At 33.5% G+C, this 16525-nt stretch overlaps 1 protein-coding gene across 1 annotated transcript in view; it reads right to left on the bottom strand.

The window, feature by feature from the left end:
* The window catches only part of LOC113512999 (forkhead box protein N3-like), a 29377-nt gene that overhangs the window by 9127 nt on the left and 3725 nt on the right, over positions 1–16525 (bottom strand). The window contains 4 exon segments of the mRNA XM_052893669.1: positions 135–419; positions 2193–2257; positions 4452–4549; positions 7741–7955. Coding sequence (XP_052749629.1) covers positions 135–419; positions 2193–2257; positions 4452–4549; positions 7741–7955 — 663 coding nt within the window.

The following is a 16525-nucleotide window of genomic DNA, read 5'->3' as shown; positions in this document are numbered from 1 at the left end:
AATTGGATTTTCAGATAAGTTCTATAAAAAAAATATTAAAATCAGTTTTTTTGTGGAGCTCACTTTTTTTTGTAGTACAAATCTAAAATTATATATCAAATATTTATATTTTAAATATGTATAGGAGTTCTTACCTTGTGGAAGCACTTATTCAACGACAGATTATGTCTAACGCTATTTTTCCAGCCCTGTGGTGCGTGTTTGAAGTATGGGAAATGGCGGATGATCCACGCGTATATTTCCTTGACGGGCAGCGCTCGGGCCGGGGCGGCTTCTATTGCCATGAATATTAAACAGGAGAACGAATATGGCGGCTTGGTGTGCGTGGTGGCCGCGGGGGGAGACGGTGGCGCCTTGCACGGCGTCGGCGGAGGCGAGGGGAGTCGTGCCACCGGGGGAGGGGTCTTCGACATCTCCGACTGTTGGTAAAAACAATTTGATTAATAACTGGCTATAGTGTTATGAGTCTCAACAAAATTCCTCATCATTATAACGTATCCATAGTACATTACGTATCCATAGTACTTCTTGTATTGTTTTATTGGTACTTCTTGTATTGTTGCAAAAGTGAACTGTATGATTGCTAGATACAGTAGGTAGGTAGGTGGATTTGGTAGTGGGACTCAAACTTCTCGATAATGCGGTTATTAATTTTATCAAGAGGTTTAATATGTATGCGATATGTAATACATACAAAGAATCGATACAATACTAAAAAAAAGGACGAGAAATACTATCTCCCGTGTAACCAGTGTTGCCAATTTAACATTTAAAAAATTATTGGCTTGTGTTGCCGATACGTTTTTTTTATGGGTGAAAATGGAATGGTATCTCCGCCTGCGCTAACGGGATACGCTGGCGGAGCACCAGTGAAAGGTGATAGATGAGAATGAAAACAGGCCAGTTAGCCCATCATGATGAAATCATCAGGAATTAACCATGATAGTTTCCAGGGGGAACCGTGAGGAGGTCAACCTGGTTGGGTATATTGCTAGCAATGGGATTCTCAGTCTCCATTACTAACAATCCCTTTCCCCCCTGCCAATACGTATTACGCTACTAAGTATGAAACTGCACCGCTTGTATCCAGCGACTTCCTATAACATTCTCGTTATTGTCGCTCCACGATGCAGGGGCAGTGTGATGCAACACTACGCTTGCTTGAACGAGATCATCACTCGAGAACTTTTCTTTCCTATTAATAATGGGTTGAAGCAGTAAAATTGTTTTTACATAGCAATATTTGTTTTCAGGTGAACTGTCTAAATGTGTGTTATTTGTTATCGATGGTCTAGTAACAACAGTACAAGGTTTTTTAATTTGTGAATAGATGGCGTTGTGTAAGGTCAATAAAAATATACGTCACGCTGTCTTTTATAAAGTTACTGTCTTTGATATTTATTGTATCTAAGAGACTTCTAAGAACACGTATTATAATAAAATTACGAGGCATTTATCGAATCGAGGTGAGTTTTTAGTTTCGTTCACAAATTATAATACGTTGAATAAATAACGGTAATGTTATACGGTCAACACTTGTATAAACAGAGTGTCAACGTTGTCATTTTATATACATATAATCTATATACACATCCAACATTATATTATATATGACGTATATTAATTTAATATTTACTATATTCTATACATTTAGTTCATCATCAACATTTTAGCCTATCACTAACATATTTAATAATATAATTTATATAAATTTATATAAATTTATTTTGATTATATAGAGTGATATAATTTACAGGATAATATTTAGAGATATAGTTTAATTTTACAGAGGAATAACACCTCAGTAATGACAACGCATGGGGGAGTATCATGGGCGAGACAATATACTATGTTATGTCTATGGTACTGCTCATGTCTATAGGCGACGGTTACCACTTCCCATCAGGTGGGCCATTAGCTTGTTTGCCATTCTAAGTTGTATAAAAAAAAAAGATATAACAAGTAAATTATAATATGGCAAAAGGCGTCTAAGAGGTCGAAAGATTGATCAACTGATAATATTCAGGAAATTAATTATACATGGCGGAGATGCGGGTTTAAGTCCCGACAGATTTCTGGCTGAATATACCTATTAGGAAAAGTTGAGGGATCTCTCTTTATAAGATGTGTATCATTATCATACAAAGGTGTAGTTTTAATTATATGCGTAAAATTTCTTTGTCTATACATACCTTTATCACTATATGGTGGCCAATCATTTTTGAATCTTCCAAGTCACCTTTTGTAAGATTTATACCTGTAAGAATTACATTAATTTTATTTGATGATTGTGAATGGATTATTGGATTTAGAACGTGGTGAAAGAAGAAAGAAATGAATAATTTTTATCCTAGTAAACTTAAATTTAAGAATTTTTGTGTAGTTATCTTTTTATGATTCTGCCGCCCATTAGGAATGTAATCTAGCTGAGAAGAACGGGCAAGAGTCTAAACTTTTCCTTTTAAAAAAAAACTTGAATTTTACAAATTATAGATTTCTGTGAATACATACTACTAAGCAATACTAGATCAAAAATATTAAGTTATTAACATACAAATAGCATTAAAACAAACTTTGTAAATGAAATTAATTGCAGTGCCCAGAGCAGATCAATCCATACATACAATTACTCTAAAAATTGGATATCATCTTTAGAAGTAACAACTCTTTCATAGACGTAAATTTAAAGAATTGATCGGTTTCGCTGTACTAGTACATATTAATGGTCTCAAATTTATATTTAAAGGCGGCAGGTAGTAAAACAGGATAAATTAATTAGAAATATAATTATTAAAAAGAGAAAGAATTTATTGAAGGATTTTTATTTATACGCCATGTTACCGCCTTATTTACAAAAACTAAAATTTAAAAAAGGAACAGACAAAAGACTAGTAATTAATAAAAAAAAAAAGAATTAGACGTTTCGACGTTTTAGTAATTATTTCAACAATAATTAAAATTATAATAAAACTAAATTGATGATAAGTTTTTATATAAATTAAGCGCGATATAATTTGAATACAATATTGAAATGATAACGCACGCCGAACATTTCATACAAAATCGGCGTGACTTTATAAACGAATGACGTCTGTACACGCGCAAGAATTTGTATGCGTATGGGTTTATTCATTCATTAAGTGTCCACTACTGAACATAGGTATCTCCCATAAGGGGGATTATGGTTTTATATACTAGTATTATTAGGTAGTTTTAGTTTCTGTCGTATTATACTGGGTGATACCGAACTCATTAAATTCTAGTATTTTTTTTACCAAACAAACATAGGTCAAAGTAAGAAAGTCACCAGAGGGAGACTTTGTACAAAAGTCGATTGCTTGGGTACCTCTGTCCCATTCGTGTTTAAACCGTGAAGCAGTTGTGTTTGCATGGCTGAGTTACGGTTTCAAGGGTGGGATATGGCGTGAATTTACTGGGTACGGAGGAATAACATCTGAGTCCTCAGGAATGGCAACGCATAGGAGGTATTATGGGCGAAACAGTACACTCTGTTATGTCCATGGTACTGCTCGTGTCTATAGGCGACGGTTACCACATTCCATCAGGTGGGCCGTCAGCTTGTTTGCCATTCTAAGTTGTATAAAAAAAAAAACAAAAATTGTAGAGCAGCCAATAATAACGACGTATACAGCTGTCAAGTATGTACAGGAGGTTTTAAATTTCCTTCTTTCCATGTTTTTTGTATAATAAAATTCTAAATGAATTTAAAGATTTAAATATCAATATATTTGGAAAGAGATTATATAACTGGGTAAAAGAACATAATTTTTATGACATAAAAGGTTTCCTTGCCAAACATTTTTGACATTTAGTATATAAAATAAAAACTTATATGTGTAACCATAATTAATAGTAAGACTGAATTTGTATGCTATATGACTTTAGCAAGACATGTGCAAACATAATTAAAACATCATTGTATCCAATGTTTTACGTAAATAAACATTTATTATTATTACTAGCGACCCGCCCCGACTTCGCACGCGTGCAATGCTGACATTAAATAGCGCTGCCGGACCATTAGAAACCTTTAAAATTATCAGTGTTTTTTACTATATTATGCATGTATTATACATATAAACCTTCCTCTTCAATCACTATCTATTAAAGAAAATCCGCATTATTTTTATTTTATATTCTTTATTTATATATAAATATTCTGTGTGTAGTTTCGTTATTATAATTCTTAATAATTTTTTTACCCCTGTGTGGATGTAGTCGTATATTTCTGTAAAATAAAGTCTCTTTCTTTCATTAAAATCCGTTATGTAGTTTTAAAGATCTAAACATACATAGGGACAGGCAGAGGGAAGCGATTTTGTTTTATACCATGTTGTGATTATAAAAAATGTTTAGATTCACTGACAGAAATCCCTTAAAACTGTGGCAATAATTTCGATTCAACGTTTATAAGATTAGATAATAAGTACCTCTTAGTAAATTTCTATCCTGCAACCAACTGAGACTGGTGAGGTCATCGTCGTGTTCGGCGGGGGGAAGGTTGCCCGCGTTGCCACCGCACGCCACCCTGGAACAAACCAGTAAATATAGAGTTGAATGGGTACAAATTTAAGTACGTGTTAGCCTTTTAATTAGAGGTGTCGTTATGTTATGAATAGTATAGAAATAGTATGTTTGTAATACTATATTGTACAGTAAAGTCTTAAATAATAGGATATAGAAAAGAAGGAGTACAATGGTGAACATATAGTTTCGGTCGTTTCATGTGAAACACATTTTTTCACTGTCCACGATCACTGAAAAATTTTATTTTTTTTTTTCAAAAAGTTCCAGCTTACATTGAAATTTTAAAAGTAACTAAAATTTTTCGAAATAACATAGCAAAGTATCAAATAACATACATTTATTATATTATTATTGTTGTAATTAGGTTAAATTTAATAATCATATTTATGTAAAGGGAACATGTAGGGCCATCTGTTATCGCTTTGAGAATAACTCGGCGCACGCCATATTGTATTTCTCTGATATCCTCTGTCACTTGCGTTGTACGTCTAAAATATGTATTGGAATAAAATATAAGAAATATTAAAAGTTCTCGTCTATTTTTCCATCCAAACATCTAAACAATTATATCAGCCTTTAACTATCCACTGCTGAACATAGGCCTCTCCCTATTGGGAGGTTTTGCCAGTAGTTGCCACACTTGCTGTGCTGCTGTTAGGATTTGGTGATGTTTAAGAGAAACGCTGCTGCCCATACTTCGACTATTAAGTAAACTTAATCGTCTTTTTTGACACCCACGGAAAAAGCAGGGGTGGCCAATTCTATGCCAGGACCACATGTATCAATTAAACATAGTTAATTCTTAATTTATTCGAAAATGGTAACAGCTTGGTCTAATAATACCTGATGGAGCAAAATCCTAAGATCGAATTCCAGGCTAAACTTATAAACACCCAAATTCATGTTTGGAATATTTAAAATAATGAATATCACTTGTTTCAAGTATCGACGAGGACACGTCAACCCCTCTTCACAATGTTAGAGGCCTTTGTGTACAAAGCAGGCAGCTGTTAGTAATGGCGATACAACAGCTCCATTGCTAGCAATATACCCTATCAGGTCGACATCTACACGGTTCCCCCTAGACATTATAGTGGTTGATTCCGGTCGTATTCATCACGATGGGCTAACTGGTCTGCTTTCACCTCTCACTGGTGCCCTGCCAGCGTGTACCGATAGCACAGAAGGGTTTACCATTCTATTATCACTCATTAAACACCACAAACCCTGTATAGATAATACAAGATAAAAAACAGCGTGGCGCTAAGCTCTGCAAGCAATTTGGTAATCTCGCAGCTATCAACACGGTAACAGCCAAGTGATAACAGCCACGTTGTCTTACCCACTAACCTAGCGAAATGATAAAATGTTATCAGCAACATGTTCAAACTTTGGCATTGATCGATCAGTGTCGCCGTTAATTTTGAGCAGACTTTAACCGACCTATAAAAAGGAGGTTCTCAATTTGCAACTGTAAAGTGAGTTCAAAAGTATCTCAATTCACATCTTCGCCGATTTAGAAAAAAAAAAACTATAGGGTTTACTTTCGTGTTGGTTTTATACGACATTGATTTTATCACAAATGAAGTAGCATTATTACTGATATTTCACCGACTTCAAAAAGGAGTACTAGAACTCTAGTAAGAACCTTTAATTGCAAAAAAAAAGGGGACATAAATGTGAGCAATAATATTCAAAACAAACATCCGATAATTCCTTAAACAATTATATCATGAACTTAATGAATATTTCATTATATTCTAATACTAATAATTGTATATCGATTTCCTGGTAGACGCAAAAAAGATAGTTGATATCAGCACATCAAAGTTCAATACTTCTGCTTCATTATCTATACCGGTTTATAGTTATTTATGTAGACACTATTAAAGTGACCGGAAAAAATAGGACAAATTGTATCTGAAATACAATCGCAGAAATCTGAGATACAATTTGTTATATATATATATATATATATGAAAAAAATAAAAATAATAAAAATATATGTAATAATAATAAAAATATATGTAATAATAATAAAAATAAATGTGAAAGTGAGTTGAGTGACCAATTATATGACTATGTAATACAGGTACTATACAGAAACAGGTGGTTCGCTGTGTGTGCCCTAGAATAGAATGGGCTACCCCTTACTTTCCCGTGGGTGTCGTAAGAGGCGATTAAGGGAGGGCGAGGGATGGGCTGCAGTGTCCCTTTTAAAACATCTTTAAAAGCTTAACTGCTGTTGCCAACCCGCCTGCTACGCGTAGCAACTACTGGAAGAACTCCCCTTGTGGGGAAGGCATATGTCCAGCAGTGGACAGTTAACGGCTGAAATGATAATAATAACAGGTACTACATGGGATGGAGAAGGTAGTAGGCTATTTTTTCATCCCGGTTAGTAAACATAACCGGAGGAAGTCGCGAATAAAAGCTAGTATAAAAACCTCATAGTCACGATATTCGTTCACGCTAATCTTTGAAACAGCTCAACCGATTTTAATGAAATTTTGTAATGTCTACCGTTTGTTTCAACTTGAGAGTTAGTAAATAATGGCCTATTGAAAATTTATCCCCTAAAGGGATTAAAATATTATACAAAAGTTCGTTAATTTTAAATTTAGATCATGAAATATAGAACTCTACTTGTTTACTTTTAACTTGGAGTAATTTTCCACTAATGCTATGGTAGCCCTGAGTAATCCCCATAGGCACCATGTCACGGAATGAGTCGTCAGAGACAAAGGCGAGAATCCCACGTACTTTTCCCCCGTGTCCTGAGTAAATATAATTAACAACGCTAACTTTTTTTTCATACAATCATCATATTGGCAATACTTTTCTTCAAAGTATTGTCAATCCATAGACAAAACAAGAAATTGTAAAAATGTAGCATATTGTAATCTATAGCTTCATGAATTGATGCAACTTATCTGTGATATATTTGTATAATTCTATTACAATAAAATAACTAAATGATGTATGTACATGGGAAATATGTAAGAAAAATTAATATCAGAGAACTTAATAAGATCAATAGAAATCACGCAAAAACTATAGCAGCTTTGATGCAGTTTTCTGAAGGTCTATAAACGTATAGAAAAATATAATGTAGCTATGGTCTTATATATTACGTCTTTGTCGACGTACTATGTCGCTTAGATAGAGTATAACATTTTTAAAAGTACTCACGCCGGTTGCGGTACTTCTAGGTCAGACTCGTCGGATGCGTCGTCGATGTCGTCAAAATTGTCGATGACCCGGCCGGACACCTCGAGACGTCGGAGCGAGCGGCCACTGGACGCGACATGTCGCGCGATCTGTCTGATGAGCCGCCGCGGCAGCGGGAGCGACGCGCGCGCACCACGCGCCGGTGAACCACCACGCTCGCCGCGCATTGGTGCCATCTAATTAAAAAAAGTCAATGTTTTTATACGTCTTTATCAAAACTCGACTCGTTAGTGCTTAGGTCAAATGTTGCTAGTAACTTTGAACCCAGCCAGAGACAGAAATGAAGATAGTTGACATAAATACTAGTATTATATTATATTATCTGTGACACGAGTATCTCAATCTATGTACATTCAGTGGCCACTTTGAGAATTGTGATTGCGTGGATGAGGATTTTGTCTGCGGTTTATAAATCGGACCAGAGACAATCATCCGCATAAATTTTAGTCTATTCATAAAATAAAACACATGAAATTGTTTTATTTTAACATATATATAAAATGTCTATTAGTGTTGTAACAAATAGACAGTTTATATAAAGATAGGGGAAAGGGGGAGTTAATAATAGGAGTACAAAAGTTTAATTGCCAGCAACATACTGTATCAGATTGAAATCCCACGTTGTTCCCCGGGAAATAATTCCCGATAAACTTGTTACGATTGGCCAACTGACTTGACTTTATCCTCGCCTATCATCACTTACTGGTGCCTCGCCAGCGTTTACTAATAACGAAGGGGGGTTACATCATTGCATAAAAAAAAACTTAGATGTAGTGAATAAATGACATATTATTATATGCGTATACCCTAGTTTTACACTCTGTATCCCAATAGGGAAGTGTAAATACCCGCCAATTTCATAATGAAAAAGTATTTCTTAAGCTAAAAAAAAAAGCTTACAGAAAGGACAAGAAGTTTTATTATAATCAGATTATTATAACATAATTAATATAATAATTTCCTTAGTTGGCGTTGTTTAATTTATACAAGTATATAAATGTACATAGCCTTGTTTTACTGATAATTACGAGTATAAGAGCCAAGATAAATTTTCTTATCACATTTCGAATAGTTAAAGGACGCTATATGCTTATTTCTAGGTAGCAATCAAATAAAACTCCTTAAGTTACAGGAAATTTAAGAGAATTATACTATGGCCGTGTGGTCCACCATAGAATAGACCTCTTCTTTTCCCGTGTGTCGTATGAGGACGAGGGAAGGGCAGCAGCGTCGCTCTTAAAACATCTTTAAAGTCTAACTGCTGTTGCCAATCCGCCGCCAAGTTTGGCAACTACTGGCAAAACCCCCTAAGGGGAGACTTATGTTCAGCAGTGGACAGTTAGAGGCTGATATGGTGGTGATGATACCTACATACATATATCCAAAACGTGATTCGACATAATATTATCTTACAATAATATTTAGAATTCACGTGTAATGTATTGGTATTTCAGGTAATTGACTTCCAGGAAGCAGTTCCCTCTTAATGTAACGTTTTACTCCCTCGGCTAAGGGTTTACTCCCTTTATGGTTCGCCATCCACACAACGCTATAATGTGCAGAGTATATAAACAACACAAAAAAAAAGGAAAGGGATTGTTAGTAATGGAGACAGAATCCCATTGCTAGCAATATATCCAACCAGGTCGATCTCCTCGCAGTTCTCCCTGGAAACTATCATGGTTAATTCCTGATGAATTCATCATGATGAGCTATCTGGCCTGTTTTCATTCTCATCTATCACCCTTCACTGGTGCTCCGCCAGCGTATCCCGTTAGCGCAGGCGGGGTTTACCATACAATTTTCATCCATCAAAAAAAAAAAAAACAAAAAAAAAAACTATGAATTGCAAAAAGAATTATTAAAGTCGGTTAAATTAGCAACATAATCGACTAATTGATAAACTTCTCTTATAAATTTACAGGATACAGAATAACATCTGAGTTCTCAGGAATGGCGACCTATGGGAGGTATCATCGGCAAAAAAGTATACTCTGTTATGTCCATGGTACTGCTCATGTCTATAGGCGACGGTTATCACTTTCTATCAGGTGGGCCGTCAACTTGTTTGCCATTCTAAGTTGCATAAAAAATATCTAATATTTAATATCTATTCTTGTTTCAGATAAGGCTTTACCTGCGAATAGAGTGTGTGGTATATATTAGTGTTGAATTACATTATAATATTTTAAAATACGGAAATAACTGTCTGCTTGATTTCTTTATGGCTAAACGGTTCCATCGATTTTGATAATTAATGAACCCTATACACTATTTGTTTTAAATCAATCCTTAAATGGGCGAACGAAGTTGGGGGTAAAAACTGAATAAATATATAAACAAACTAGTAAATATGTTACAGTTACATATGCACGTGATCTTGGATTATGACAGAAGTATAAAAGTAAAATTGACTTACGTTTTAATGTGTATTTTTGTTAAGAATCTATAAAAAAAAAACCGCTTAAAATTGTCAAAATATCAGTTACCAGCAACTTCATGTTATAAAGCGCAGTATATAAGCATATTTTTTGACAATGGTCTAAACATTTACGCCTTCGCAGGTAGGTATATCTTCATAGCCAACGAATTAACATATCCATAGCAACGTGTATTATGCCTAAAGTCGATGTAATCCGCTAAAACATCATAGTTCCACGCATGCCTCTTGCAAAGGACCTTCACCTTGCCCCCCAATATTACCTAGCTATATTTGTTGTGTAGCGTATTTGTTGTAACATTAGCTTTACCCGTGACTTCCTCCATGTCGGTTTCGTAAATTAGCTCGGGGCGGCATTAGCGGTATTGATTAATTAATTAGCGTAATGAATCGTGATAATATTACTTCTTGTTAATATCGAAAATGAGAAAATTGGTAATGATGGATTTCACTTCATCACGCATTAATTAATGGCTGGGATGGATTTGGATAAAATAATCCGTTCATATAATATATATATATATATATATATATATATATATATATATATATATATATATATATATATATATATATACATATACATATATATATATATATATATATATATATATATATATATATATATATATATTATTTATTACACTTGTTAGTTAACAATAGGTGTCTACTGATATAATATTATTATAGTGAGTATCATGAGCCCTTTTGGGCGTAGCGAGTAACAATCGGGGGTATAGTCTTTATTAAAAATGTTAAAAAATCTTTTTATAAAATAAGTATTATTGTTATTTTTTTAAGTCTGATTCGCGGATTATTTGATACAATGTCAGTTATAAATTGTGCATATATATACTCTCTTATTTATAAAAACTAAAACCTTCCACAATCCTATTTCAACTATTACTCTGTTTTATCACTTTCTTTCAAATTGAGAATTTAATGTAAGAGAGAGAGAGAGACAAAAAAGTTCAATAGCTTAAATAGGTTCGTAAGAGATTTAACGTATTTATGAATGTGGAGAATGAATAAATTAAAGACTATATTCTAAATTAACACATAGGATACATTTTATACTAATTCAGGTAGGCAAAGTCATGAGTTACAACTAGTGATATAAATGTCAAAGTGTGTAGAGATGATTGTTATTCATTCACACGTAAACGGCTGAAGAGATTTGTACGATTTTTAATACATACATAGATTACATCCTAAATTATACATTAGGATATATTTTATTCTAATTTACGTAGACAAAGTTGTTAGACACAATTAGTAGGAGATAATTATCGATACTAAATCCGATTGCACTGTATCCAAATCCAAAAGCTTTGAGAATGTTATTTACGTAACACGCATAATAGTTGTTCGAAATAAAAGTTTCATCTTCTATATAATTTATCTCGTACCTAGTGCCACACAATCGTACACGCGACCTTGGCATAGTAACGACAGACTAAATGTAATAAAACCAACAAAGAGCGTGATGGTCACGCGGTTACACACTTTTTTAAGCGTCTTCCATAAGGAGATTTTTAATTAAGCATCATCTTCACCAAATCCAAAACCATTTTGAGTGCACTTCTTTGTTTTGGTCGCATAAGCAACATCTTCAACAAATCCAAAACCATTTTGACAACTCTTTTTTGTTAAGCAACATTTTTAATCTATTTTAACTTTTTGCAGAATTTATCTTCGTTTTGGTCGCATGCTTATTAAAATCATTATTGACAGACTAAATGTAATAAAACCAACAAAGAGCGTGATGGTCACGCGGTTACACACTTTTTTAAGCGTCTTCCATAAGGAGATTTTTAATTCAACTGCACTATTTTTTTGTTAAGCAACATCTTTACCAAATCTAAACCGATTTTGACAATTCTTTTTGCAACTGACAGAATTTACCCTCGTTTATGTCACATGCAATTATTATTTTTTCAACTAAATTAAAAAAAGGAGGAGATTCTCAATTCGGTGGTATTTTTAAGCTTGTTAACACATAACTCTTTCAAGTGTAAAGCAATTTAGTAAATCCTTCTTTATCTGAAAAGATATTCTTTCAGATTGATCTTATAGAATTTTTTAGTAAAATCGTAGTTTAATTTTTAATTCAAAATAACTGTATTATTTTTTAAATCGAAAATAATTGTATTTATCACGATCGAGGTCGGCTTTCATTTTTGTGGAACATAATTTTATTGAATCGATCATTCAGCCCTTAGAGTAATCTATCACAGCGAATAGCGTATATAAATACAATATCTGTTTGTGAAATCGGTTAAAAACAACATAAATCATATATATGTAATTTGACAAATAAAAACTGAAATATAGACAAACCACAACAAATGTTTTGTGACACAGATAAGTACGTATGTAGATATACAATTACATGACGAAATTGTAAATTGGCACGACATGAGCAGTGTTTTTCGCGCCAAAAAAATTTGTGTGAGGGTTATTGAACCCAATAAAGATATTTTAATGGACGCTTACACTTAGCAGAATGGGAACTAAATTGCAATGTTCCGAGGATAAAAAAAAAACTAGGCAAAATACACATTTCTTGCTTCGGAAGTCTGCGTACTTCCTACCTGTTTGTTGTTTACGTATCTGTTTGAACGTGGCGAATGGCATTTATTATTTGGTGATGTCTTACTCTGTACAAGTCGTAAGAGGAACGTAGGTAGGTACCTATTTACTAGGAATGTTTTTCAAACGAGTTTTCCTTGATTCTTATGAGAAGACATGACGCAGAGATTTATTGAATTACTCAAATAAGTATATATACGTGTACCTATGTAGTCTTATAGATGCTTATTTTGGATTGGTTAGCATGTATTTGTTTATTTCAATTATTCATTCGGTAGTGTTGGAATTATTGTGGACATAATGAGTCGAATATATGTGTTTTTTAAATGAATGAATATGGTGTTTCCCTGCAATCATTATTTTTTCTAATGGAAGCTTTAAAGTCGTGGATGTTTTGAACCCACCGGAGCTAAACTCTAAAAAGGCAGTTATTTTGGAAATGTTATTTATTTATTTGTTTAGGCATATCAACAATACAAATACATACATTAAAAAAATAAATATAGTATTTGCATCAATTATAGATATTTACATTGAAATAATACATTGACACAAAAAGAGGTTATATATAAAAAATACATATTTTTAAGCTAATTCAAAATCAATACTTATTATCATAATAATATTTTAGTTTTAAATAATTGTGGTTGATCATGAAATATATGTATTTTTTTTATTTTACGCAGACTCTTATATGTGATTATCAATTTTATTAAAGATGGTGATCTTACGACGTTGGAGTCGGTTATGATGTTTTTAAATTTAGAGGTTTCTTAATTTTTTTTTTTTAATTCGTTCAAACGTATACAGGAAACGAAATAATAAGCCCTATTAGTTCAATTGAAGCCACAAGTCCCATTATCAGAGAATTGATATCATTTTGTTCCAATCATTAGACGACAAAAAACCAAGCGTCATTTAAGTGCTTATGACAAATATAAACTTCCTTCAAGTTAATTACCCGGCACAATAAAAAATCTTATTAATAAAAAAAAAATGTAAGTAGACAATGTTTGTACATGGGTGATGTTTAAGAAAAAAATCATATGAAAAGAGTTACGACGAATAAACACATCAACAAAAACGACGAACAAAAACGATCATTTTTAACAGACTTCAAAAAGAAAAAAAAACTAGTTTTCTCACAATTTAAGACGTCTTTTTATGTACTCTTCTATTATTAGAAATTTTGTCTAACTGTTTGTGTTTGTTCTTGCATCATGCAAAAACTGCTGCACTAAATTGAATGCGGTTCTTAGTTACGATCGTGAAGGTCTAACTTAAAAACTGGTATTGGTTTATTGTTGTATATTTTAATACGCCATCTAGAATAGACTATGTCATTAGTTTTCCTAATTCAAAAATCCACGCAAGTGAAATAGCGGGCCAATGATTAGTAGAAGATATAATTAGAGGCGAATGTACTATCATACATATATTATATTATATATAACGTTGGCGTACGCTGTTGATGTGAAATTAATTCCTAAGTAGGTAGGTAAAGGTATTTGTTTTTTTCCGGTTCCGTTCATAATGATGGTAACGGCGTAAGGCTGTTCCATAAATAATATATACGTACCTGTACGTATAAAACAAAGTCTCTGCTTGGGTCTGTCTGTTTCTACGCTTACTTTTTGGAAACCTTTAATTAGATTTTTTTTAATGGATGATGATGTAATGGTCACCCCGCCTGTGCTATCGGGGCACCAGTAAGGGATGATAGGTTAGGATAAAGTAGGTCAGTTGGCCCATCGTGATGAATCCATCAAAAATTAACCACAATGGTTTCCGGGAGACACAGTGTGAAGGTCAAACTGTTAGGGTAAATTGCTAGTAATAGGTTTGTTGGATTTCACTACTAACAATCTATGCCCCAAACGCAATAGATTTGATAGCCAATTCACTGTCATTTAGACATATGTATATTTATAAAAAAATTTGCACGTAGCATTCGAATAAATCCAGGATGGATCGATAATCCTTATTAATATAATATTTTAGTATTAAATACATCGCCTACTTAATTTTCTGCTGGTTGACTGGTAGAGAACGCCATTATGTACACTTATTTATATTATATAATTGTGTATTGAAATTGAAATAAATAAATAAAAGCTTATTAAAAAATATTACGATTTTTGTTTGGCCATCAATATTGAGAGTTGATATCATTTCAAACAATCATCTTTTCCTTTATCGAAGTCGACAAGTTAATTATTAGATTCTATGAAATCTGTAAACAATATTTCAGATAACATGTTTAATGAAAAGGAAAAAAAAAACTTAGTATAGAAAATTCCATATTGCTAGGCCGCATGAGTTCAAACTCTAGTCCGACCTGTAGATAAGATTATAAATCAATAATTCCACACCGGTTCGTATATAAATTTTACTGGTCAAAAGCCAAAAAGCAACGGAATAATATTCGGATGTCCTTACACCTAAATATATATAAAAAAAAATTTAATAGAAAGTATTCTGTCAGGGTTAACCATGAACTAAATTTACAGTGTTGTCCTTACTGCTTACTAAAATAACGAATCACAAAAGTGAGTTTGTTGGTAATCTTTTGCCGTTTTAACGACTCAACTAACTGTAGTATTTAGTTGTTGTATCAGCCGTTAACTGTCACCTGCTAAACATAACCTCCTCATAATTTTGGATATTTGCCAGTAGCTGCTACGCTTTGCAGGGACGCTGCTGCCCATCCCTCGGTCATTTAGTTCCTTAGCATGACACCTGCGGGAAAGGAAGGGGTAGCCTATTCTATGCAGGAAGGAACGCTGGCGGAGCACCAGTGAAGGGTGATAGATGAGAATGAAAACAGGCCAGTTTGCCCATCATGATGAATTCATTAGGAATTAACAATGATAGTATCCAGGGAGAACCGCGAGGTGGACCTGGTTGGGTATATTGCTAGCAATGGGATTCTCAGTCTCCATTACTAACAATCCCTTTCCCCCTTTTTTATCCCGGTTAATTAATATAACCCGGTCATGCGGACGAAGTCGCAGCTTAACAATGTTGTAAATTTAGTTTCTACATACTGATCATTAAGGTCAGATGAGATATACATTTTTGTAAACAAATTTTCGTTTGTGTAACAGTATATAATTTTAGATGGTTTTTTTAAGACTAAAATGAATTGTCATTTAAGTGTTTTAAAAATCTACTGGGACGAGATAAAGAGAAATTTTGTCTGCGCAGCCCATTAGAACAATTTGGTTGTTACATACATGTACTGAAATTTCAGTTTAAACTAGCTTTTACCTGTGACTACATCTGTGTGACCGGGAGATGACGTTTACCGGGAAAATTAGTAGCTTATGTCCTTCTCGAACTCATATAGTACGTGTATACCAAATTTCAAGACGATTGGGTTAGCTGTTAAGGTGCTAAGAGGTATCAAACTCACTTTCACATCATACTATAGTTTAGGAAAGTTTGCGAGAATATTTTTTACGTAAAAATTACTCAATAGATTTGGATACAATTTCGTTATTATTATTATCGTTATTTATCATATAGGATGATTTATATATTGATTTAAGTGGGCGAAGCCACGGGCTATAGCTAGTGTATAATATTAGTAAGGATGAGAGAGAAAATGTCCCCACCCATGTCAATGTTGAACGAAGGAAAGCGTGTTATCTGAGAATCTGATACCTATCACGTTACACTGTAGTTCCGACGAAGATTATAAACAAGTGGCTA

This window comes from Galleria mellonella, unplaced genomic scaffold (assembly GCF_026898425.1).
Source record: "Galleria mellonella isolate WM207_F2 unplaced genomic scaffold, CSIRO_AGI_GalMel_v1 utg182, whole genome shotgun sequence".
Taxonomy (NCBI): Eukaryota; Metazoa; Arthropoda; class Insecta; order Lepidoptera; family Pyralidae; genus Galleria; species Galleria mellonella.
This window is presented reverse-complemented; position numbering and strand designations above follow the sequence as displayed.